Source organism: Hylobates moloch, unplaced genomic scaffold (assembly GCF_009828535.3).
Source record: "Hylobates moloch isolate HMO894 unplaced genomic scaffold, HMol_V3 SCAFFOLD_22, whole genome shotgun sequence".
NCBI classification, from domain to species: Eukaryota; Metazoa; Chordata; class Mammalia; order Primates; family Hylobatidae; genus Hylobates; species Hylobates moloch.
The window spans coordinates 7,888,927-7,915,170 of record NW_026652297.1 but is presented as its reverse complement, the minus strand read 5'-3'; the positions used below and the strand labels follow the sequence as shown (position 1 = coordinate 7,915,170).

Sequence of the window (26,244 nt, the reverse complement as noted above, 5' to 3'; positions counted from 1 at the left end):
ATTTATCTGCAAGGATGTTCATTGAAGCATTATTTGTAATGAAAAATTAGTGCAAATACTCTGAAAGAGGGGATTTACCAAATAAGTTATTATATAGTAATATGTAGCCATTAAGTATTATGTTGATGAACAACATGAAAAGGTAGTGACAGTGTGTTAGTACCAACAAAAAGGTTATAATATTGTATGGTCACATTGTTCTCACCCCCAAAAAGGTACACATGTGTTTTGAAAGTAAGAAGGGGGCTGGGCGCAGTGGCTCAACGCCTGTAATCCCAGCACTTTGGGAGGCCGAGGTGGGTAGATCACTTGAGGTCAGGAGTTCGAGACCAGTCTGGCCAACATGGTGAAACCACGTCTCTCCTAAAAATACAAAAATTAGCTGGGCATAGTGGCACATGACTGTAATCCCAGCTACTGGAGTGGCTGAGGCAGGAGAATTGCTTGAACCTGGGAGGCGGAGGTTGCAGTGAGCTGAGATCGTGCCATTGCACTCCAGCCTGGGTGAAGAAGTGAGACTCTGTCGCAAAAAAAATAAAAAAAGAAAGTAGGTCAGAAGGATAAAGACAACGAAATTATATTTGTCGATATTTCTGGATAGAAGGATTATAAGTAAGGTTAATTTTCTGTTTGGGACGTTCATTATCAATTATTTTCTGCAGTGAACACACACCACCTTGTGACTTTTTCTATAGCCCAGTTTTACATAATTTTTTCCTTTTTAGTTTGTCTTACCTACTCAGAATACAAAAGCCCCCTGCCCCCAACTTTCGAAGGCCAAGACAGGAGGACTGCTTGAGGTTAGGAGTTCAAGACCAGCCTGGACAACATAGTGAGATCCTGTCTCTACAAAAGCTTAAAAAATTAGCTGGGTGCAGTGGTACATGCCTGTAGTCCCACCTATTCAGGAGGCTGAGGTGGGAGGATCACTTAAGCCTAGGAGTTCGGGACTGCAGTGAGCCACGATCATGCCATAAAAAAGAAGAGCCCCACAGATCCTCAGAGACTTCACATGGGGTAGGGGAAAGAATGTGGCAGTGGTTGGATATTGTAAAGCTGAATGTTAAAACTACAAATCCCATTATAAGATAAGCAGATGCTGAATTTACCTTTTTTGTGGACATTATTCGTGTCTTAAAAAATTTTACTTTCTGACCTTATGCTGTATATTTACAAATGCTATACTTTTCTCAAACTTGAATGCAATGCTTATTTTCTTGAAATTGTGGGGTAAAATGCAAATAGAAATTATTAATTCATTAGGCTATTGAGAAATATCTGTGTAAAAGCACAAGGTGAGAAAAATAGGTGTTTCTTCCCCTTACTGAGTCTCAGTTATAGTTTGGCTGGCCTATGCTGAGAGATTGTTACCAGGGGACCTACTCATATTTGTTCTTTGTCAGCCAGATCTCATAGATATTCCTCCTAGAGAATGTACTTCCTCTGTACCTTATATTGCCTAGTTAAATGTTTCCAAAGGCTTCATATTCTTTTTATAATATTGCTTTTTCTAGATATAAAGACCTGAAGATAGTCTTTTCTGTCCAAAGATGGAAAACAGTACTACTACCATTTCTCGGGAGGAGCTTGAAGAACTACAAGAGGCATTTAATAAAATAGGTATGCTTGAGAAAAAGTAAATATGATATTACTGGTCTGCTTGATGTCAGACTTCAGGAATGGAAAAATACCTTTTATTTCATCTACCACCACCCAATTACCTCCAGATTTATTCCTTTTTTTTCTATCTAGGTTTCACTGGATTCTTTCTTTCTGAAAGATTAGCTAAGACTGGCTTGAATTTCTAGGTGAATTGGACTTTGAATTCTTTGATCATTTCTTTGCAGAAAATAATCCAGGTTAATGAATGACTATGTAACTGGATACACTTAACATGGTATCCTTATTACAGAGAAAAAAATATAAAAATACTTCCTTGTGTATAAACTGAACTCTGGCCTTCACATCTTTGCACTAACAATAACACTTTCTGACTTCATGCAGAATATTTTTAAAATCTCAGTATAGTTTTTAAATGCCATATGTCTTATTTTCCTTCTCCCACATGCATAATTTAGAAAGTCTTACTATTGTTTTTAAAGGCCATATGCCTTATTTTTCTTCTTTCACTTTTTATAGCCATTTAGTGTTTTGTCTTTATGACATTATCATTTTGACAGTTTCGTATTTTTCTTCCAAAAAATTTTCCTCATACTCTGTTGGATCTCAATTCTTCTGCAGTTTGCTCTTAGGAAACCCATGGTAAACAAGGAGAATATAAATACCTTTTTTTTTTTTTTTTGCTTTAGTTTGCAAATGTATGCAAGTGAAAGGTGAACCCAGTGAAAGGTGAGCACAGTGAATAGACATTGGGACAATGACACCACTATGTTTGCCCCTTACTCATCAAGCTCCTTTTCTGGTGTAATAGAGCCCTCCATGAAAAACAGTCATATGGTAGATCAGGGAGGAGAAAATGATCACCGCTGGTCTCGTGCTTAGATTTCTCACAAACCTAATAATGACTAAAATTAATGTGAGTGAAATATCATGCAACATGAGTTTTATTGACCAATACAAAGAAAAATGATATGTTTAAAAAATAAAGCACTCCAAAAAAAAAAAAAACTGTAAAACTCAGGAAGCTCATGTTTTACAAATCATTATTGTGAAATAAAGTAAAGTAAATTCTACAAATCTCTGGGCTCTTCCATTTCTCCCTGGGAATGGCATATTTGTCATTAGAGCATTGTATGAATATGGTCTGATTTTCAGAAAACAATCGTACATTTTATAGAGAATTGTATGTAGTGTCCAGAATCTTTTCAAGACAAAAACTGGGCAATTGTTGAAATGTTCTGCTCATTTTGAGCATTGAAATAGAGGAAGTAATAAAAATGTATCTCATAGTTTGATATTTCTGTTATTTTATAGATGCAGTTTTGTAGCTTGAATAAAAGTTCTACCCAGGTCTTGGTAAAATATATGAATTAGTAATATATTTGCTTTGTTTAGCACAACAACTTTAATCTTTGACTCATGAACATATTAATATAATCTTGCAATATTTATTTAATGATATATTGAATAAACAATTCACTGATGGAACAATTTTTTTTTTTTAAACAAAACCTTGTGTTGAGGGCTGACCTTCAATAGATCGTAGTGAGGGAGCTGCTCTGCTAAGTACAAAACCCCGACCCAGAAGCAGGTCCTTGATGGAACAATTTTGAGAGCAAGATAATTTGTTTTGTTTGAGCAAAGCAGTAACACTAGCAGAATATGTACTTGCTGACTTTATTTACAAGATAAACTGCTACTTTGTGAACTCAGAAACCTCTCTGCTAATTTGTAGCACACTTTTCTCAGGGACAGAGGAACACGGCCATCCAATGTTATTAGATGGAGTATTTTGGGGCCACTGGGGAGAAGAGGGAAGTTGAAATATTTCTCTGTATTGTTTCTTTTTGAAATTGTGGTAAAATATACATAACAGAATTTACCATTTTAACCATTTTTAAGTGTATAGTTCATTAGCATTTAGTACATTCATGTTGTTCTACATTCATCACCACCATCCCTTTCCCAAACTGAAACTCCATATCCATTAAACAATAACTCCCACTGCCTGCTCCCCCAGCCCCAGGTAACCGTCATCCTACTTCTATATGAATGTGACTACCCTAGGTACCTCACATGAGTGGAATCACATAATATTTGTCTTCTTGTAACTGGCTTATTTCACTTAGCACAGTGTCCTCATCAACAGCTTCATCTATGTTGTAGCATGTGTCAGAATTTCCTCCCTTTTTAAGGTTGAATAATATTTTATTGTATGTATATGCCACATTTTGCTTATCCATTCATCCACTGATGGCCATTTGAGTTGCTTCCACCTTTTGGCTATTGTGAATAATGCTATGAACATGGATCTACAAATACCTGTTCAAGTCCCTGCTTTCAATTATTTTGAATGAAAACATAGTAGCGGAATTGCTACATCATATGGTAATTCCATATGTAATTTTTTGAGAAACTACCATACTGTTTTCCATAGTGGAGGCACCATTTTACATTCCCACCAGTGGTGTACCAGGGTTCCATTTTCTTCACATCCTCACCAACACTTGTTTTCTGTTCTTTTGGATAATAAGCATTCTCCTAGGTGTGAAGTAGTATCTCATTTTATTTGCATTTTCCTTATGACTAGTGATGTTTAGCATCTGATGTGCTTATTGGCCAATTGTATATCTTCTCTGGAGAAATGTCATTTCAAGCCCTTTGCCTATTTTTGAATCAAGTTGTTTTGTTGTTGTTGTCGAGTTGTAAGAAAGTCCTGTTTCCTTTTCAAACTGTGATCTTTAGGGTTATTTAACCTAAGCCTTTATTTCCCCACCTTTAAAATGGGAATGACATTAGTAACCACCTCACAGTTGTTTTAAGAATTTCATGAGATGGCCGGGTGTGGTGGCTCACGCCTGTAATCCCAGCCCTTTGGGAGGCCGAGGCGGGCGGATCACAAGGTCAAGAGATTGAGACCGTCCTGGCCAACATGGTAAAACCTCATCTCTACTAAAAATACAAAAGTTAGCTGGGCGTGGTGGTGCGCACCTGTAGTCCTAGCTACTCGGGAGGCTGAGGCAGGAGAATTGCTTGAACCTGGGAGGCAGAGGTTGTAGTCAGCTGAGATCACACCACTGCACACCAGCCTGGTGACAGAGCGAGACTCTGATTCAAAGAAAAAAAAGAAAGAATTTCATGAGGTAAGTCAAGTTCTTATCGCTTCACTGCACTCCAGCCTGGCGACAGCACGAGACTCCGTCTCAAAGAAAAAAAGAAAAAAACAATTTCATGAGATAAGTCAAGTTCTTAACAAGTCGCTTGGCTAAGCATATATGTTCATTAGATGGTTTCTATTAGTTCTTGTCATGTCACACCAAAACCACAGAGGGCCTAGGGATGGAGCCTGGGAGCTTAAGCCCCCATATCTGTCTTCAGAATCCTAACTCTTAACTAATCTTGTTAGTTTAACATGATAGTTATTAAGCAAATAACTTCCTCAGGCTTGTTTATTTTAAAATATTTCCTACTATTATGCTGGTTTAGAAATAAGCCAGCCTAATCTATGTGTATATTTCAGAATTATGGGAAACAGTTCTGAACTGGTCATGTAATGAGATTTTTCTCTAAATTCAAAGAAAGCAATATTATTGCAATATCAAGCAACTTAGCTTCCTAGCTGAATTTTGCAATTATACCAATATTTTGGTTATTGGTGGTTCCAGTCTAGAAATATTCTATCATTCTGAACAGTATTAATTCTAAAACTTTCATATGAGAGTTCCAAAGAAAAGTTTCTATCCTAACCATTAATTCAGTTAGCATAGCAGCTATTTTATTAAGAAGAACAAGAAATATAGGAAACAAAGCAGCTATTACCAGATGAGCAAAGAGAGCCTATACAAGGTGAATCCAGGCAACAGAACAGTGCAAAGCTCTGCTGTCAACTCTGGGCAGAAGTGTTTTGTGTTGCCTTTGTTCTGAGTCAAGAAGTGATACCCGCCTCTAGGGAAAACCTAGGGAAGGGCATCTCTCAATGACGCCATGACATGAAAACACCTGGAAACCTGTTTCCCAAACTCCAAATATGGGTATGAATTTCTTGAACACCTAATCTCAAATGACATCAAGCATGATTCAGCATACGTAATGGTATCATGAATACATAATGAAGAAGCAATGAATTATTGACAGATGAAACAGAACTGCCACCAAATGAAATGTAGAACACAAATGCCTTATGTGTATTTTACACAGCGCATGTATTTTATATGGAATATGGGGTCAGCAGATTTATTTTCTAAATTCTCTCAAGAAGTTAAAGTCTGAATGGGTGCTCCTTTTTAGCTATCTGTGACTTCCCCGTGCTTATTCCCTTTTTTTTTTTTTTTTTTTTTTTTTTGAGATAGAATCTCGCTTTGTTGCCCAGGGTGGAGTACAGTGGCGCACTCTCGGCTCACTGCAATTTCTGCCTCCTAGGTTCAAGTGATTCTCTTACTCAGCCTCCCGAGTAGCTTTGATACAGGTACCCGTCACTATGCCCAGCTAATTTTTGTATTTTTAGTAGAGACAGGGTTTCGCCATGTTGGCCAGGCTGATCTCAAACTCCTGACCTCAGGTGATCTGCCCACCTCGGCCTCCCAAAGTGCTGGGATCATAGGTGTGAGCCACTGCGTCTGGCCCCCCCATGCTTATTTCTTTGATGCTTAGTCATGTGCTGAAACTGGGTTTTCTATCAGAGCAACAGTACCCTTAAAATATATATGGTGGCCCTAAATCTATGGGGATAAACTCCATTTAAATATATACAAGGGTTTTGTTTTGTTTTTGTTTTTGTTTTCGTTTTTTAAGAGATGGGGTCTCACTCTGTTGCCTAAGTTGAAGGGCAGTGTTGCGATCATAGCTCACTACAGCCTCAAACTCCTGGGCTCAGGCGATCCCCTCACCTTAGCCTCCCAAATAGCTGTAACTACCAAGCCTGGCTTAAATATGAGTTTTTAAAATAAAGCATATAGTGTATTCTGTACAGTTCAGGTACAGGAAAAAAGGTTACTGCCACCTGTGAAACAAATGTGGAAGGCTCTGTCTGCACGTCTATGAATCCTCCCAAAAGGCCTTCTTAGTGTACATCTTCAACAAAGATTACAAAATATATTTGATGATATATCATTACAGATATTGACAATAGTGGGTATGTCAGTGACTATGAACTTCAAGACCTGTTTAAGGAAGCAAGCCTTCCTCTGCCTGGCTACAAGGTGCGCGAGATTGTGGAGAAAATTCTGTCAGTTGCTGACAGCAACAAAGATGGCAAAATCAGTTTTGAAGAGTTTGTGTCAGTAAGTAATCTAATCCTTTCGGGCTACTGATAATCTTGCTTAAAGCAGAATTGTAGTAATGTCATCACTAGCTTTGGTTAAATCCAGCTTCAGAGACCAGAGAAAGGACTGCTTTAAAATGATGATGATGATAATAACTATTATTATCGAAATAATTTCCACAACTAATTCATAAAGCAAAGGAAAAAAATTATTCTCAAATTGTTGGAATGGAAATCAGGTTTAGATAATAGTAATTCATTCCCTAGAATAACTAGGTGAGTTCAGTGCTTATTGACCATTAATATAATTGAAAAAATATTTGTGAAATATAAATTGTCTGACTTTGCATTCTTTATTGATTAAGCAGGTATTTTTAGCTCTTCTCTTCCTAGAAATTTTGCTAGGCACTGTGAGTAATGTGATGAGTAAAAAGAAATGTGATTCCTGCCTTCATGGAGTTTATATGTGTAGGGGAAGACTGCATTGCACAAATTGATAAAAGATAACTATGAGAATTGCTATGACAGAGTGGTACAGGTCCTGTGAGAGTTTGTGGTAGAAGGAATTGAATTTGGAGGCAAGGCTGGATAACCCAGGGACTCAGGGAAGATATCCCTACAGTGTGAAGACTGTGATGTGTTCTGAAGAAAGATGTTAAACAGATAAAAGTGGGTTGTGGGAAAATGAATAATGTGAGAGGCAGGTAGACATGACAGCATGTGTAGAGTCCCTGTGGCTTTAGAGATGGTGAATATTCTCAAGCAACTGAAAGAAGGTTTGTGTTTGGAGCTGAGATGGTAAGGGTAAGGAATGTAGCTGGAGAAGTAACTCAGAATTAGATCACACAGGGCCATGTTGAATTTTTGTTTTTATCCTAAAAGCAATAGGAAGCCAATGAAGTGGGAAGAATAGAATGTGAAGTGACAAGATCAGATTTGCATTTAAAAAAAACCCGATCACTTTGCTGCAAGCAGAACTGATTGAATTGAGTCTTGCCAATCTCTGGTGAGCCCAGTGAGAAAGTGATTGGGAAAGGGAGTTTCTGTAAGCCTATGCTATTTCCTCTAAGAGCTGACTTATTTTATCATGAATGCATTTGAGATGTTCAGGCAGGAAAATATCTTCATTAAGGCATTCTTTTATCTTTAGCATGTAGTTAGTTATTTTTTAGGTTTTCAGTACAAAAGATTATGGCAAGCCAAGAAGAATAATTTCAGTGTGTTCAATTTAAGCTTAGTTATAAAAAATTTATTCCACTGTTTGGGGTTCAAGTATTTGTCTATTTTGTGTTATTGGTAAAATGATGAAAGTTATCTGTGTATACAAGCAATAAGTACAACTGACTAGTATTTAATCTGGTGTCTTTTCAAATAAAGAAGTGTAAATAAATATCCTTCATCTTGTCAGGTTTTTATTGATTATCTGGTTCTCAATTTTACATATGTTCCATTCCAGCTAATGCAAGAATTAAAAAGCAAAGATATCAGCAAAACATTCCGAAAAATAATTAACAAGAGGGAAGGGATTACTGCTATTGGAGGAACTTCAACTATTTCCAGTGAGGGCACACAGCATTCTTATTCAGGTAACTGACTTCTCCAAATTTGATCTTTTAGTCACTGATTCATTCATTAAGTGACATATTTAATCAGTTCTAAGATGCCACTCATTGTGATTCATACCATTATTTTATGTGCCATTGAGGAGAAAAAAAATACTGCAGACCACAGTATAACATGCCATCGAATTTGAAATACATCTCAGTTTCACAGATGTCAAAATGAAAAATCCTAGAATCATTGAAATCAATGAGTTCCTACTATGTATCAGGCTCAGTCTACAGAAACAAGATTATAAACAACAAAGTGGAAGTTGTTTATACTCCAGCATTAGATGTATTTAAAAGTGCCTTTTGAATGGCTTTTCATCCTGACTAATGAGGTAACTTTACTTTTAGACCTGACCTAGGAATGGGGGAGAGGCTTATAGTACAAGGATTTTTCTCTTCCATATTCTGAGATCTGAGATACCCGATTCACCTTTTATCTAGTAACTGAGTGACTAGAGAGCATAGCACCTGATTTGCTTGATCTGATTAAACCACTGGACCATTGCCCAGTGGGAAATGCAGAAGCATATTAACTCTTAAGATGAGGTGTCTTCCCCATGTTAAGTTATCTAAGATGTCTAAGAATCTTTGGCCAAGTTCTTTTTATTTATATGAACATAACTAGAACTATGCGTTTTTGGCCTTTTGACAAAATTACCTGTAACCTTTTCCCCTCTTTCTTCATTTCAGATCTCAATCTGTTAATTATCCTCTTGATTCTGTCCCTTCCTAATTGGATTTTCCTCTAGCGATATACTCAAATTTCTCTCATCTATTACATGTTTTTCCTAACTTTTTCCCACTAAGGAAGCAGCCATAAAGGCAAAGGTCCATAACTGTTACCTTCACTTTTTGAAAGGTATTCACCCCTTAACCCAGTTTCTGCCTGTCAATTCTACTGAAGTGGCTTCTTTTTAAAGACAAAAAAAAATTATTAAGGTATAATACACATTCAGCAAAGTGCTATAATCTTAAGTATATGGCTCAATGAATTTTTCCATGTGTATACATTCACGTAGCTGCCAACCAGAACAAGACATGGAATCTTTTCATCAGCTGAAGACTCCCTCATTCCCCTGATAGTAACTATTCTTCCCTAGAGGTAACCTCTTTTCTGATGTTTGTCACCATAAATTTTTGTTTATTTGTTTACTGAGGTATAACATACATGTAGTAAAGTGCGTGAAGTGTACTTTTTTTTTTTTTTTTTTTTGAGACGGCATCTCGCTGCGTCACCCAGGCCGGAGTACAGTGGTGCGATCTCGGCTCACTGCAAGCTCCACCTCCCGGGTTCACGTCATTCTCTTGCCTCAGCCTCCTGAGTAGCTGGGACTACAGGTGCCCGCCACCACGCCCAGCTAATTTTTTTGTATTTTTAGTAGAGTCAGGGTTTCACTGTGTTAGCCAGGATGGTCTCGATCTCCTGACCTCGTGATCCACCCACCTCGGCTTCCCAAAGTGCTGGGATTAGAGGCATGAGCCACTGCACCAAGCTGAAGTGTACTATTCTTAAGTATATGGCTTGATTTCTTTTAACCTATGAATACACCTATATAACTATTCTCTAGAAAAAGATCTGGAACATTTAATGGCTTTTATAAAAAATAGCAGCTTTATTGAGATATAATTGACATACCATGGAATACATTTTTAAAGTATACAGTTCAGTAGTTTTTAGTATATTCATAGTTGTGCAATTGTCACCACTATTTAATTTCAGAACACTTTCATTACACCAAAGAAAAACACTATACTCATATCAGTCACTCTCCATTTCCTTCTTCCCGAAGGCTCTGCAACCATTAAACTACTTTCTATTTCTATAAATTTGCCTATTCTGGAAGTTTCATATAAATGGAATCATACTGTAGTGGCCTTTCATTTGACAGGCTTCTTCACTGGTGTAATATTTTCAAGGCTCATCCATGTTGTCACATATATCATACTTCATTCCTTTTTTTCTGACTGCAGCCTCGACCTCCAGAGTTGAAGGTATCCTCCCACCTCAGCCTCCCAAGTGCACAACCATGCCTCCCAAATGTGCACCACCATGCCCAGCTAATTTTTCTATCTTTTGTAGAGATGGGGTTTTGCTATGTCACCCAGGTTGATCTTGAACTCCAGGGTTTGAGCGATCTGCCTGCCTTGGGATTACAGGTGTGAGCCATGGTACCTGGCCCCTTCATTCCTTTTCATTGCTGAATATTCCATTCTATGGGCAATACCACATTTTGTTTATCCTTTCATCAGGTGATGGACATTTGGGTTGTTTCTAGTTTTTGGCTACTATAAATAATGCTATATGAACACTCATGAATGCATTTCTGTGTGGGCATATACTTTGAATTCTCGTAGGCATATACTTAGGAGTAGAATTGCTCGAATTTTTGTTAACTCTATGTTTAACATTTTTAAAGAACTGCCAAATTGTTTTCCAAAGTGGCTGCACTTGTGAGGGCGATCTGGCTGCAACATCTGTCACTCCATTTATTGCCAGGGTTGATTTGGCTGATCTGGCTGGCTAGGCGGGTGTCCCCTTCCTCCCTCACTGCTCCATGTGAGTCCTTCCCGAAGCTCCATGCTCGGTTGAAGAGCATGACCATCCCCAATAGAGGAGGACTGGTCTTTGGGCAAGGGTATACGAGTAGCTGCACTCCCCTGCTAGAACATCCAAACAAGCTCTCAAGGTCCAAAGTGGCTGCACCATCTTACATTCCCACCAGCAATGTATGAGGGCTCCAGTTTCTTCACATTCTCACCAACACTTGTTTTTGCCCATTTAAAAAATTACAGCCATCCTAGTGGTTGTGATGTGGTATCTCATTCCTGGTTCCTATACCTGAAACATCCTTTCTTTCCTTGCCTATATTCACCTACTGAAAACCTATATTTCAAATAGTACCTCCTCTATAAAGCCTTTCTTGATCACCCTAACTAAAAGTGATTGCTTCTTTCTCTAAATTCTGCAAACATTGCATATATATTTCTGGTGGTGTATGTATTTCCCTTATATCACATTTCTTTGTATATTTGTTTTATAATTACACTAAAAAATTCCTCAATGGCAGATACAGTATTTTAGTGATCTCTGAATTCCTAGACTCCAAATCCTTCTAAGGAGGTGTGTATGAGGAGGCAAGAAGTTAAGGCAGATTATGATATGTACAAAGAGGAAATATTAGTACATATTTGTGTTTTTGTTGGCTTGTGTGTGTATGTATGTGTGGTGGATTAAATTTTGGGGGTACCTGCAAAATATTCCCTTGGGAAAATTACTTAATTCTAGGAACTGGGGCAACAATGGAGAAGGCCAACTCATTATGTGCTACCCTCTGATGGAAATGGGGATTATTTACTTTAAGGATTTATAATCTTAAATGATTTTTATATCTACAGAATAATAATAAAGCTGTACAATGTTTTTACTTTACGTTCCTTCCTATTTTCCCCACTGCATAACCCAACAAAATTTTCTACTTAAGATCAATGTACCCATACTAGAAGCCATGTGTTGAGAAGTTGTGGATGAAGATGGCCAAGGATAGTGCTGGTATCTAGATTTGTGTCAATTTTATGTTTGTTTTTTGTTTTTTTGAGACAAGAGTCTTGCTCTGTTGCCCAGGCTGGAGTGCAGTGGTGTGATCTCGGCTCACTGCAACCTCCATCTCCCAGATTCAAGCAATTCTCCCTGCCTCAGCCTCCGGAGTAGCTGGGATTACAGGTGCCTGCCACCACACCTGGCTAATTTTTGTATTTTTTAGTAGAGATGGGGTTTTGCCATGTTGGCCAGGCTGGTCTCAAACTCCTGACCTCAGATGATCCGCCCGCCTCAGCCTCCCAAAGTGCAGGGATTACAGGCATGAGCCACCGCACCCAGCCAATTTGTGTCAATTTTTTTTTCTTTTTTGGAGACGGAGTCTCGCTGTCGCCCAGGCTGGAGTGCAGTGGCGCGATTTCGGCTCACTGCAGGCTCCACCCCCGCGGGGTTCACGCCATTCTCCTGCCTCAACCTGTGTCAATTTTTTAATAGTTAAATTCCATTGAAATTGAGCTGTTTTATTCATTTGAATAACTTTTGACTGAATTCAGTATTTCTGTTGTAAGCTAAAAATCACAGCTCTCTAAACCTTTTGGGGAGGATGGGATTTATTGCCATGGTATTTGTTTCTTGTATTTTTTTTCCTTATTTAATTACATATACGTATTTGACCTCTGATGGTCTGCTTCTGACTCATTAGCTTTCAGAAGCAATGCATACTTGGAAATATTTTTGAATCAAACCAAATATATATTGTGCTCATTTAAGATATATACCTTCATCTCTCCTAATATATCAGTTTTTTTGTTTGTTTTTGAGACAGAGCCTTGCCCTGTCGCCAGGCTGGAGTGCAGTGGCGCAGTCTTGGCTCACTGCAAGCTCCGCCTCCCGGGTTCACGTCATTCTCCTGCCTCAGCCTCCCGAGTAGCTGGGATTACAGGCCCGTGCCACCACGCCCGGCTAATTTATTTTTGTGTATTTAGTAGAGATGAGGTTTTAACATGTTGGCCATGATGGTGTTGCTCTCTTGACCTCGTGATCTGCCCATCTAGCCCTCCCAAAGTGCTGGGATTACAGGTGTGTGCCACCGTGCTCCCCCCTTCTTTTTTTTTTTGAAAGGGTCTCTCTTTGTGGTTTAGGCTGGAGTTCAGTGGCACAATCTCCGCTCACTGCAACCTCCACCTCCCGGTTCAAGCGATTCTGAAGCCTCAGCCTCCCAAGTAGCTGGGACTATGGGCATGTGCCATTATGCCTGGCTAATTTTTGTATTTTCAATAGAGACGGGGTTTCTCCATGTTGCTCAGGCTGGTCTCGATCTCCTGACCTCAAGTGATCCACCCGCCTTGGAGTGCTTTGGGAAGTGCCGGGATTACAGGCATGAGCCACCACACCCAGCCACCTTTCTTCTTTTCTTAAACCCTTTTGTGTTTTAGTAGATTTGTAATAATGGTCAATTATTATCTTTGAGCAGAAATTAACAAGTATGTTTTTGTAGTGCAATAGCTATGTATGTTTTTATAGTGTAATAAAGTTTGTGAAATGAGATTTGCCTACCAAGATTTTCTCCTTTCAGAGGAAGAAAAAGTGGCTTTTGTTAACTGGATAAACAAAGCCCTGGAGAATGACCCTGACTGTAAGCATCTTATACCCATGAATCCCAATGATGATAGTCTTTTCAAGTCACTTGCAGATGGCGTCCTTCTTTGGTGAGTTGAACTTCTGGTTAAGGAAGCTGTGTTCTTTCTGATTACATTGACGAGCATTCCATGAAAACTACAATTCAGCTGTCCATTGTCTTTTGGAGTCAGTAGCTACTTAGGTCATGAAGAATTTATATTGCATAGAAAATGAACTACTGTATATCTACTGGAAAATTTCCAAAATTTTCCTTCAAATACAATCCCTTGTTTTTCTGTTGCCTTTTACGTGTATTACTATAATAATTGCCAGGAATCTTTTGAGTTATTTGTCTGATGCAGTTTTAAATATTCGCAGGGTTTCTCTTTTTCCAGTAAGAGAGTATTGATTATTGACTGGAACGGGACATGAGGAAATGCAAAGGGAAGATATTCCTTATTTGTACCTAAATGAAAATAATGTTTTGATTCAGCCTTGTGTTATCCTTGGCTCTTTGCATTCTATTTTTTCTCACTATATTGTAAACTCTCTGAGGGAATGTCTTTGTCATTGTTGTGTGTACCACAGTCCCAGCATACTTCTTTGGACAAAGAAGAGGTCTTTTCTTTAGTTTATAAAAAGTACAAAAGATTTACAAAGTAGAAAATAACCATCAAAAATATCCTTACCACCCATAAATGACTTATTAATATTCTAACACATTTCCTTCAGTCTTTTTAAAAATGTTTTTACTTAAAAAGGAAAACAAAACCTTACCCATAAGTACAGGATATTAGATTTTAGGACATTAAATATAAAATATACCTTGACCTCCACCTACAATTCTTATCTTTCTTTGACTCTCAGAGAAATTCCTATTATGAACCGAATGGGTATTTTCCTATTCTTGTTTTAAAAGGTAAAATTCTAAAATATAGAGAAAAAATTTATATTAATTTCTCTGAAAATGTCTAAATTATTGGTCTTAGATGAATCTCTGGCTTCGTATCTTTCTGCAACAATAGTAATTTTAACAGTGTTGATACTACTTTATGAAACTTGGCTTGTTGGAGAATTTGTTTTAGGCTGTGGAATACTGATGATCATTAAGTGAAATAAAGACAAAACTAACATAAGGAAAATTCAGGGTGATGACTGGGCACGGTGGCTCATGTCTGTAATCTCAGCACTTTGGGAGGCTGAGGCAGGAGGATCACTTGAGGTCAGGAGGTTGAGACCAGCCGGGCCAACGTGGTGAAACCCCATCTCTACTGAAAATACAAAAATTAGCTGAGAGGTGGCACACGCCTGTAATCCCAGCTACTCGGGAGGCTGAGGCAGGAGTATCACTTGAACCCAGGAGGTGGAGGTTGCAGTGAGCTGAGATCACACCACTGCATTCCAGCCTGGGTGACAGAGGTAGACTCCCTCTCAAAAAAAAAAAAGGAAAATTCAGGATGGTCAAAAAAAATTAGGAGAAATGCTAAGATTACTATTGCAGTGAGTGATGGATTTGTTTTAGGAATGGGAATATTTCTTGGATTTTAAGAATTAAGTTCCTGGCATGAATTTTAGTTTAATTAATTATTATTATTATTTTTTGAGACGAGGTCTCTCTGTTTTACACAGGCTGGCCTCAAACTCTTGGGCTCAGCCTCCCAAGTAGCTGAGATTATATGCACGTGCCACCATGCCTGGCTTACTGTTTAATATTTTAAAGTAATGAATTGTTATTTTCAAAATTTATCTACTTTGGCTGTTTGCAATAGTAAACTAAAAAGATTTCTTGGCGTATTAAACTAAATTATTTTCTCTTTAGCAAAATGATCAACTTATCTGAACCAGATACAATTGATGAAAGAGCCATCAATAAGAAAAAGCTCACGCCATTCACTATTTCTGTAAGTATTTGCCCTTTGCTTATTATCATGTTACTATGCTGAGAAATATAAGACCTTTGTTAATGAATGCTTGGACCCAGATAAAACCTTTGATTTAATGTAATGTTATTCTCCTATAAAAACTGTTTTTTAAAGAGACGAGGGTCTTGCTATGCCCCCCAATAGAGCTCACTGTAACCTCAAACTCCTGGGATCAAGTGATCCTCCAACCTCAGCTTCCTGAGTTGTTAGGGCTATAAGCATGTACCACTATGCCCTGCTAATTTTTTAAAGTTTTTGTGGAGATAGGGTCTTGCTATGTTGCTCAGTCTGGTCTTGAACTACAGGCCTCAAGTCATCTTCCTGACAGTACCATGCTGTCAAATTCCAAAGTGTTGGAATTATAGGCGTGAGCCACCATGGCTGGCCAAAACCGGATTTTTATTAAATAAAAATTCAGTTGGATTTTTTAATGAATGAAATGAAGATTCAAGGTACTTTGGATGCACTTACTTAAGCTGTAGTATTCAGTTTATATTATTGTAATTGTTGAATTATTTATTAATGAACACCTTTTTGATGCCAGTGCTCTTATTAGGTGGTTGAAAAAGAACACTGCAGTTTTATCATTTCACAAAATTTTAAACTAATCTTTTTGTACTAAATTGTTCTGTAGTTGGCTCCTCCATACAGATCTTGTATAACTCCAAGTATTTATACTTACCACACTTTCCCCCTCAAAATCTCTAGAACAATGAGTGGATATTAATATTTACTGAGTACTTACTGGGTATCAGTTACTGTTCTAAACACACTATGTAAATTATCCTCCCAGCAACTTTATAATAAGGTATATACTATGATTTTATAGATGAGGAAACTGAGGCACTGACAGGTTATACAGAGGCAGAGCCAGGATGTGATCCCAGTCATCTAGTGCCAGAGCTCATTTCTTAATCACTGTGTTATACTGCCCCTCTCATGTGGTGGTAGTAATAGCAACTATTTAAGGTGCGGTCACAATAGTAGCTATTAAAATTAAGCTACTGCTAACCTGTGTCCTTCATTTGGCAAGTGCAATCCTTGATTTCACTAAAATTGTTGAGTCTTCTATAGAAAGCTAGTCTTCTGTAGACTATTACCCCTGCATATTTTGGAAGTGTGCTATCTCTAAAAATAAAACTGCATGATAGCCTCTCAGATCCACTCTGTGGCTACCACAAAATACTTATAGAATATTTTTTCTGTATTTTCTTTAATGCACTAAATATAAATATTAAAAGTAAAGCCAAGGAACAAATGTACACGATAGTAAGAAATGCTGTATTTCAGGTTGAGTGACCAAAAAAAAAGGTCATGTATATATTCTATAAATAAGATAGATGTGAATATTTTCAGTAATCATGGATATTAGATGAAGATCCCAGTACAACATGTGAAACATAATCTGGCAATTGCAACTGGAAATAGGCTTCTTCAAGAATGGTAATTTCTATTAGTGATATGCAACATTATTGACCTGTTAGCAAGCACGGGACAAGAAAGCCATGTAGTCAACATCCAATTCTGTACTTCTCAAAGATAACAGGAAATGAGGGAACCTGTTAGACAGTCCAAGCCTAACCATGTACCACTGCCCTATAGAAGGCAGGGCCACCTCTCTTGTGTCCCAGTTGTTTGTGGTTCCCTACTGTCCTTATCTTTCCACATCAACACAAGTCTTCAGGAAGGCTGGGCATTCAGGGCAGTTGTCCATGGTAAGAATTGTATAGCAACTTCTCCATGGGGTTCTCCTGTTACTTCTTGTTCTTAAGATGTTTAGAAGTAGCTTAGTGTGGCCATTCCATTCCCTACTAACTGGTAAGGCAATAATGTTGTATTTATCAAGTAGAAACTACCATTTACTTGAAAGAAACATGTTGCAACTCCTTATTTTCTACTCGTTTTTTAAAGCCAAATTACTTTAAGACATTTGATATGCTTGTAAAGCAAACATCTTTGAATAAAATTAACATCAAAAGTGGTTTTTCTCCTATATGACCAACACAACCCGTTGATAAGACAAAGCTGAGTTACCTGTTTAATGCAGTAAGAAAAAATACTTGCAAAGCTTTGTTAGTGTCTTGGTGCTAGGAAAGTGAGGGCAGCATCTGAGAATTGGAATTGTAGTTTAGGGCAGGTCTTTCGATATGAGAGGGGGCGAGAGGGCAAGATTGGGCAAGATTCTCAATACACCAGCCCAAGATTGGTGGAAATAGCAAGGGGAGGATTTTAAGGTGAGGAGGTCAAAGAATCTTAGAGTATAAACTGTCACTGATGTTTTCTTTGAAGAGTTAATGGGTCTTTTAGGTAGTGCCTGCTGTGAAAAATCAGACCTTTTGCCCAGGGTCAAGACTCCTGGAAGAATAAGATCATGCTAATGAAGACAGAGAGTAAAGTCATGCCAGTGAAGACAAGAGGATAGCACACAAGGTCATATTAATGTAGGCAGTAAGATGTGGTTTTGTTTGTCATTGTTCAGGCTGAGAGTAGTGGTAGGTTTTGGTTCTTACTAGTATTGCAATCAATTTAACGAAATTACACACTTCTTTTGGCCCACAGTACCATGCTGTCAACTGCATATGAAATGGGTTATTGTGAGATTAATACTATTATTGGGTTAATTTTCAGTCCAGTTCTTTCCCCTGCTGATGCATTCTGGGGAATCTCAACTGGAGCAAACATCATGTATGCTCTTGGAAGCAAAGAGAAAAATATTAGTGGTCATGCCTAAATCAGCAGAAGCTGTCTCTTGAAAGTTGCATAGATTTGATTTAAGGTAACTGAAAAAACATTTGAAGCAGGAGTGTTAATTAAAAACATCTGAAGTTATTAAAAATCTTAGATTTCCATAAAGTATTTGCAATTTGCTGTTAATTTTTTCACGTTTATGTTTATTTGTAGTGAATTATGAGGTTATGAAAATACTGAAGGCTTCTCTGGTTCTGCTGCTTCTTTCAGGAGAACTGTATTTAAATGAACATTGCTTAATACTACTATAAAAATAATTCAAAATGCTTATTTTAATCACCCCAGACGATCCCCCAAAGATACCGCCATTTATTTACTTGGAGCTCAATAAATCACTTCAGCACACTATAGGAGGAAGCTGCTGAAATATTCACTATGCTTTGAGAACCTCTATGCTTTGCTGTGACCAGCCCATTAAATTGTTGCTATTACCACTACAATATGAGAATGGCAGTAATGCATGGCGATTAAGAGGATGGGCTCTGGGCCAGGTGCAGTGGCTCACGCCTGTAATCCCAGCACTTTGGGAGGCCGAGGTGGGCGGATCACGAAGTCAGGAGATCTAGACCATCCTGGCTAACATGGTGAAACACCGTCTCTACTAAAAACACAAAAAATTAGCCGGGCGTGGTGGCGGGCGCCTGTAGTCCCAGCTACTCAGGAGGCTGAGGCAGGAGAATGGCGTGAGCCCGGGAGGCGGAGCTTGCAGTGAGCTGAGATAGTGCCATTGCACTCCAGCCTGGGCGACAGAGCGAGACTCCATCTCAAAAATAAATAAATAAATAAAAAAAGAGGATGGGCTCAGGAGACCACTGGGATCAGACCCGGGCCTTTCCACTGTGGAACCTGTCAGTGCTGCAGTTTCCTCATCTGTAAAATCCATCTTAAGAGTTACTTTAAAATTATCTTAAAACCTAATTGTACATCATTTTTTAAAGAAGTGCTTCCAAATGAACACTTTACAAAAATATCATGTTGAGTTTGAGGTATTGGCAGAACATCCAGGTAGACATAACCAAGTACATATATAGATACAGAGCTTAGAGTGGGGACTCAGAGGAGGTCTGGGTGGAAATAGGGATTTGAAAGTCATTGGCATATAAAGTAACAGTTAAAACCATGTGATTTTTTTTTGAGTAGTGGTATTTTCGTTGTATAAATATTATGTTTATAAATCTGAAATTTGGCAGTCCATTGTTTCTTATAGATAATTTTTATAGATAGGACCTTAGAAAGGACTTCCTCATGTGTACTTTTTTTTTTTTTTTTTTGGGCAATTCAGGAAAATTTAAACCTAGCTCTGAATTCTGCCTCAGCCATTGGTTGTACAGTGGTCAACATCGGTGCATCAGATCTCAAAGAAGGAAAACCTCACTTGGTCTTGGGACTTCTCTGGCAGATCATCAAAGTTGGCCTTTTTGCTGATATTGAGATTTCCAGGAATGAAGGTAAGATCATTAGAAATATTTGCTGTTCATTGACATGTACTCGCTATGGGAAGAATTTACATTTCGCTGTTTTGCCCTCAGCTCTGATTGCATTATTAAATGAAGGTGAGGAACTAGAGGAGCTGATGAAGCTTTCTCCCGAGGAATTACTGCTGCGATGGGTGAACTACCACCTGACCAATGCAGGATGGCATACCATCAGCAACTTCAGCCAAGACATTAAGGTTTATATTTAAATGTTCAAATTTGTGACATGAAATAAGGATGTGGAGTGTAAAAATAAAAAGGGTTCAGACTTAAATTTGAATTAAATTCACAAGAACACTTGGGATAGAAAATGAAAATTTGCGGGGGGTGGAGCCAAGATGGCCGAATAGGAACAGCTCCGGTCTCCAGCTCCCAGCCCCAGCGACACAGAAGACGGATGATTTCTGCATTTCTGCTTGAGGTACCGGTTTCATCTCACTAGGGAGTGCCTAACAGTGGGTGCAGGACAGTCGGTGAAGCGCACTGTGCGCGAGCCGAAGCAGGGCGAGGCATTACCTCACTCGGGAAGCGCAAGGGGTCAGGGAGTTCCCTTTCCTAGTCAAAGAAAGGGGAAACAGACGGCACCTGGAATATCGGGTCAGTCCCACCCCAATACTGCGCTTTTCCAACGGGCCTGGAAAACGGCACACTAGGAGATTGTGTCCCGCACCTGGCTCAGAGGGTCCTGTGCCCACGGAGTCTCGCTGATTGCTAGCACAGCAGTCTGAGATCAAGCTGCAAGGCAGCAGCGAGGCTGGGGGAGGGGCGCCCGCCATTGCCCAGGCTTGCTTAGGTAAACAAAGCAGCCAGGAAGCTCGAACTGGGTGGAGCCCACCACAGCTCAAGGAGGCCTGCCTGCCTCTATAGGCTCCACCTCTGGGGGCAGGGCACAGACAAACGAAAACTCAGCAAGAACCTCCACAGACTTAAAGGTCCCTGTCTGACTGACAGCTTTGAAGAGAGTAGTGGTTCTCCCAGCACGCAGCTGGAGATCTGAGAACGGACAGACTGCCTCCTAAAGTGGGTCCCTCACCCCTGAGCAGCCTAACTGGGAGGCACCCCCCAGTAGGGACAGACTGACACCTCATTCAACCGGGTACTCCTCTGAGACAAAACTTTCAGACGAACTATCAGACAGCTGAATTTGTGGTCTCTCGAAAATCCGCTGTTCTGCAGCCACCGCTGCTGACACCCAGCCAAACAGGGTCTGGAGTGGACCTCTAGTAAACTCCAACAGACCTGCAGCTGAGGGTCCTGTCTGGTAGAAGGAAAACTAACAAACAGAAAGGACATCCACACCAAAAACCCATCTGTACATCACCATCATCAAAGACCAAAAGTAGATAAAACCACAAAGATGGGGAAAAAACAGAACAAAAAAACTGGAAACTCTAAAAAACAGAGCACCTCTCCTCCTCCAAAGGAACGCAGTTCCTCACCAGCAACGGAACAAAGCTGGATGGAGGATGACTTTGATGAGTTGAGAGAAGAAGGCTTCAGACGATCAAACTACTCTGAGCTACGAGAGGAAATTCAAAACAATAGCAAAGAAGTTAAAAACTTTGAAAAAATATTAGAAGAATGGATAACTAGAATAACCAATGGAGAGAAGGGCTTAAAGGAGCTGATGGAGCTGAAAGCCAAGTTTGGAGAACTACGTGAAGATTGCAGAAGCCTCAGTAGCAGATGTGATCAACTGGAAGAAAGGGTATCGCTGATGGAAGATGAAATGAATGAAATGAAGAGAGAAGGGAAGTTTAGAGAAAAAAGAATAAAAAGAAATGAACAAAGCCTCCGAGAAATTTGGGACTATGTGAAAAGACCAAACCTACGTCTGATTGGTGTACCTGAAAATGATGGGGAGAATGGAACCAAGTTGGAAAACACTCTGCAAGATATTATCCAGGAGAACTTCCCCAATCTAGCAAGGCAGGCCAGCATTCAGATTCAGGAAATACAGAGAACGCCACAAAGATACTCCTCGAGAAGGGCAACTCCAAGACACATAATTGTCAGATTCACCAAAGTTGAAATGAAGGAAAAAATGTTAAGGGCAGCCAGAGAGAAAGGTCGGGTTACCCACAAAGGGAAGCCCATCAGACTAACAGCTGATCTCTCAGCAGAAACTCTACAAGCCAGAAGAGAGTGGGGGCCGATATTCAACATTCTTAAAGAAAAGAATTTTCAACCCAGAATTTGCTATCCCACCAAACTAAGCTTCATAAGTGAAGGGGAAATAAAATACTTTACAGACAAGCAAACGCTGAGTGATTTTGTCACCACCAGGCCTGCCCTAAAAGAGCTCCTGAAGGAAGCACTAAACATGGAAAGGAACAACCGGTACCAGCCACTGCAAAAACATGCCAAATTGTAAAGACCATCGAGGCTAGGAAGAAACAATAGCAACTAACGAGCAAAATAACCAACTAACATCATAATGACAGGATCAGATTCACACATAACAATATTAACGTTAAATGTAAATGGGCTAAATGCTCCAATCAAAAGACACAGACTGGCAAACTGGATAAGGAGTCAGGACCCATCAGTGTGCTGTATTCAGGAAACCCATCTCACGTGCAGAGACACACATAGACTCAAAATAAAGGGATGGAGGAAGATCTATCAAGCAAATGGAAAACAAAAAAAGGCAGGGGTTGCAATCCTAGTCTCTGATAAAATAGACTTTAAACCAACAAAGATCAAAAGAGACAAAGAAGGCCATTACATAATGGTAAAGGGATCAATTCAACAAGAAGAGCTAACTATCCTAAATATATATGCACCCAACACAGGAGCACCCAGATTCATAAAGCAAGTCCTGAGTGACCTACAAAGGGACTTAAACTCCCACACAATAATAATGGGAGATTTTAACACCCCACTGTCAACATTAGACAGATCAACGAGACAGAAAGTTAACAAGGATATCCAGGAATTGAACTCAGCTCTACATAAAGTGGACCTAATAGACATCTACAGAACTCTCCACCCCAAGACAACAGAATATACATTTTTTTCAGCACCACACCACACCTATTCCAAAATTGACCACATAGTTGGAAGTAAAGCTCTCCTCAGCAAATGTAAAAGAACAGAAATTATAACAAACTGTCTCTCAGACCACAGTGCAATCAAACTAGAACTCAGGATTAAGAAATTCACTCAAAACCGCTCAACTACATGGAAACTGAACAACCTGCTCCTGAATGACTATTGGGTACATAATGAAATGAAGGCAGAAATAAAGATGTTCTTTGAAACCAACGAGAACAAAGATACAACATACCAGAATCTCTGGGACACATTCAAAGCAGTGTGTAGAGGGAAATTTATAGCACTAAATGCCCACAAGAGAAAGCAGGAAAGATCCAAAATTGACACCCTAACATCACAATTAAAAGAACTAGAAAAGCAAGAGCAAACACATTCAAAAGCTAGCAGAAGGCAAGAAATAACTAAAATCAGAGCAGAACTGAAGGAAATAGAGACACAAAAAACCCTTCAAAAAATTAATGAATCCAGGAGCTGGTTTTTTGAAAAGATCAACAAAATTGATGGACCACTAGCAAGACTAATAAAGAAGAAAAGAGAGAAGAATCAAATAGATGCAATAAAAAACGAAAAAGGGGATATCACCACCGATCCCACAGAAATACAATCTACCATCAGAGAATACTACAAACACCTCTATGCAAATAAACTAGAAAATCTAGAAGAAATGGATAAATTCCTTGACAAATACACCCTCCCAAGACTAAACCAGGAAGAAGTTGAATCTCTGAATAGACCAATAACAGGTTCTGAAATTGTGGCAATAATCAATAGCTTACCAACCAAAAAGAGTCCAGGACCTGACGGATTCACAGCCGAATTCTACCAGAGGTACAAGGAGGAACTGGTACCATTCCTTCTGAAACTATTCCAATCGATAGAAAAAGAGGGAATCCTCCCTAACACATTTTATGAAGCCAGCATCGTCCTGATACCAAAACCTGGCAGAGACATAACCAAAAAAGAGAATTTCAGACCAATATCCTTGATGAACATTGATGCAAAAATCCTCAATAAAATACTGGCAAACCGAATCCAGCAGCACATCAAAAAGCTTATCCACCATGATCAAGTGGGCTTCATCCCTGGGATGCAAGGCTGGTTCAACATACGCAAATCAATAAATGTAATCCAGCATATAAACAGAACCAAAGACAAAAACCACATGATTATCTCAATAGATGCAGAAAAGGCCTTTGACAAAATTCAACAACCCTTCATGCTAAAAACTCTCAATAAATTAGGTATTGATGGGACGTATCTCAAGATAATAAGAGCTATCTATGACAAACCCACAGCCAATATCATACTGAATGGGCAAAAACTGGAAGCATTCCCTCTGAAAACTGGCACAAGACAGGGATGCCCTCTCTCACTGCTCCTATTCAACATAGTGCTGGAAGTTCTGGCCAGAGCAATCAGGCAGGAGAAGGAAATAAAGGGTATTCAACTAGGAAAAGAGGAAGTCAAATTGTCCCTGTTTGCAGATGACATGATTGTATATCTAGAAAACCCCATTGTCTCAGCCCAAAATCTCCTTAAGCTGATTAGCAACTTCAGCAAAGTCTCAGGATACAAAATTAATGTACAAAAATCACAAGCATTCTTGTACACCAATAACAGACAAACAGAGAGCCAAATCATGAGCGAACTCCCATTCACAATTGCTTCAAAGAGAATAAAATACCTAGGAATCCAACTTACAAGGGATGTGAAGGACCTCTTCAAGGAGAACTACAAACCACTGCTCAATGAAATAAAAGAGGATACAAACAAATGGAAGAACATTCCATGCTCATGGGTTGGAAGAATCAATATCGTGAAAATGGCCATACTGCCCAAGGTAATTTATAGATTCAATGCCATCCCCATCAAGCTACCAATGACTTTCTTCACAGAATTGGAAAAAACTACTTTAAAGTTCATATGGAACCAAAAAAGAGCCCGCATCGCCAAGTCAATCCTAAGCCAAAAGAACAAAGCCGGAGGCATCACGCTACCTGACTTTAAACTATACTACAAGGCTACAGTAACCAAAACAGCATGGTACTGGTACCACAACAGAGACATAGATCAATGGAACAGAACAGAGCCCTCAGAAATGACGCCGCATAGCTACAACTATCTGATCTTTGACAAACCTGACAAAAACAAGAAATGGGGAAAGGATTCCCTATTTAATAAATGGTGCTGGGAAAACTGGCTAGCCATATGTAGAAAGCTGAAACTGGATCCCTTCCTTACACCTTATACAAAAATTAATTCAAGATGGATTAAAGACTTATATGTTAGACCTAAAACCATTAAAATCCTACAAGAAAACCTAGGCAATACCATTCAGGACATAGGCGTGGGCAAGGACTTCATGTCTAAAACACCAAAAGCAATGGCAACAAAAGCCAAAATCGACAAATGGGATCTCATTAAACTAAAGAGCTTCTGCACAGCAAAAGAAACTATCATCAGAGTGAACAGGCAACCTACAGAATGGGAGAAAATTTTTGCAACCTACTCATCTGACAAAGGGCTAATATCCAGAATCTACAATGAACTCAAACAAATTTACAAGAAAAAAACAAACAACCCCATCAAAAAGTGGGCAGAGGACATGAACAGACACTTCTCAAAAGAAGACATTTATGCAGCCAAAAAACACATGAAGAAATGCTCATCATCACTGGCCATCAGAGAAATGCAAATCAAAACCACAGTGAGATACCATCTCACACCAGTTAGAATGGCCATCATTAAAAAATCAGGAAACAATAGGTGCTGGAGAGGATGTGGAGAAATAGGAACACTTTTACACTGTTGGTGGGACTGTAAACTAGTTCAACCATTGTGGAAGTCAGTGTGGCGATTCCTCAGGGATCTCGAACTAGAAATACCATTTGACCCAGCCATCCCATTACTGGGTATATACCCAAAGGACTATAAATCATGCTGCTATAAAGACACATGCACACGTATGTTTATTGCAGCACTATTCACAATAGCAAAGAGTTGGAACCAACCCAAATGTCCAACAACGATAGACTGGATTAAGAAAATGTGGCACATATACACCATGGAATACTATGCAGCCATAAAAAATGATGAGTTCGTGTCCTTTGTAGGGACATGGATGAAACTGGAAAACATCATTCTCAGTAAACTATCGCAAGGACAAAAAACCAAACACCGCATGTTCTCACTCATAGGTGGGAATTGAACAATGAGAACTCATGGACACAGGAAGGGGAACATCACACTCCGGGGACTGTTGTGGGGTGGGAGGAGGGGGGAGGGACAGCATTAGGAGATACACCTAATGCTAAATGACGAGTTAATGGGTGCAGGAAATCAACATGGCACATGGATACATATGTAACAAACCTGCACATTGTGCACATGTACCCTA

General features: G+C 39.2%; 1 protein-coding gene across 8 annotated transcripts in view; it reads left to right on the top strand.

Moving 5' to 3' along the window:
* PLS1 (plastin 1) overlaps nucleotides 1-26,244 on the top strand; it is a 140,880-nt gene that overhangs the window by 84,566 nt on the left and 30,070 nt on the right. For all 8 annotated transcript variants that reach the window (XR_009211681.1, XM_032143880.2, XM_058433629.1 and 5 more), the window contains 7 exons: nucleotides 1,515-1,620; nucleotides 6,736-6,899; nucleotides 8,337-8,466; nucleotides 13,602-13,734; nucleotides 15,465-15,546; nucleotides 19,598-19,763; nucleotides 19,845-19,987. Coding sequence is in view for 7 of the 8 variants with exons in the window: in XM_032143880.2 (XP_031999771.1) it covers nucleotides 1,551-1,620; nucleotides 6,736-6,899; nucleotides 8,337-8,466; nucleotides 13,602-13,734; nucleotides 15,465-15,546; nucleotides 19,598-19,763; nucleotides 19,845-19,987 (888 nt within the window). In the remaining variant the exon portion in view is untranslated. The remainder of the gene's footprint in view (nucleotides 1-1,514; nucleotides 1,621-6,735; nucleotides 6,900-8,336; nucleotides 8,467-13,601; nucleotides 13,735-15,464; nucleotides 15,547-19,597; nucleotides 19,764-19,844; nucleotides 19,988-26,244) is intronic.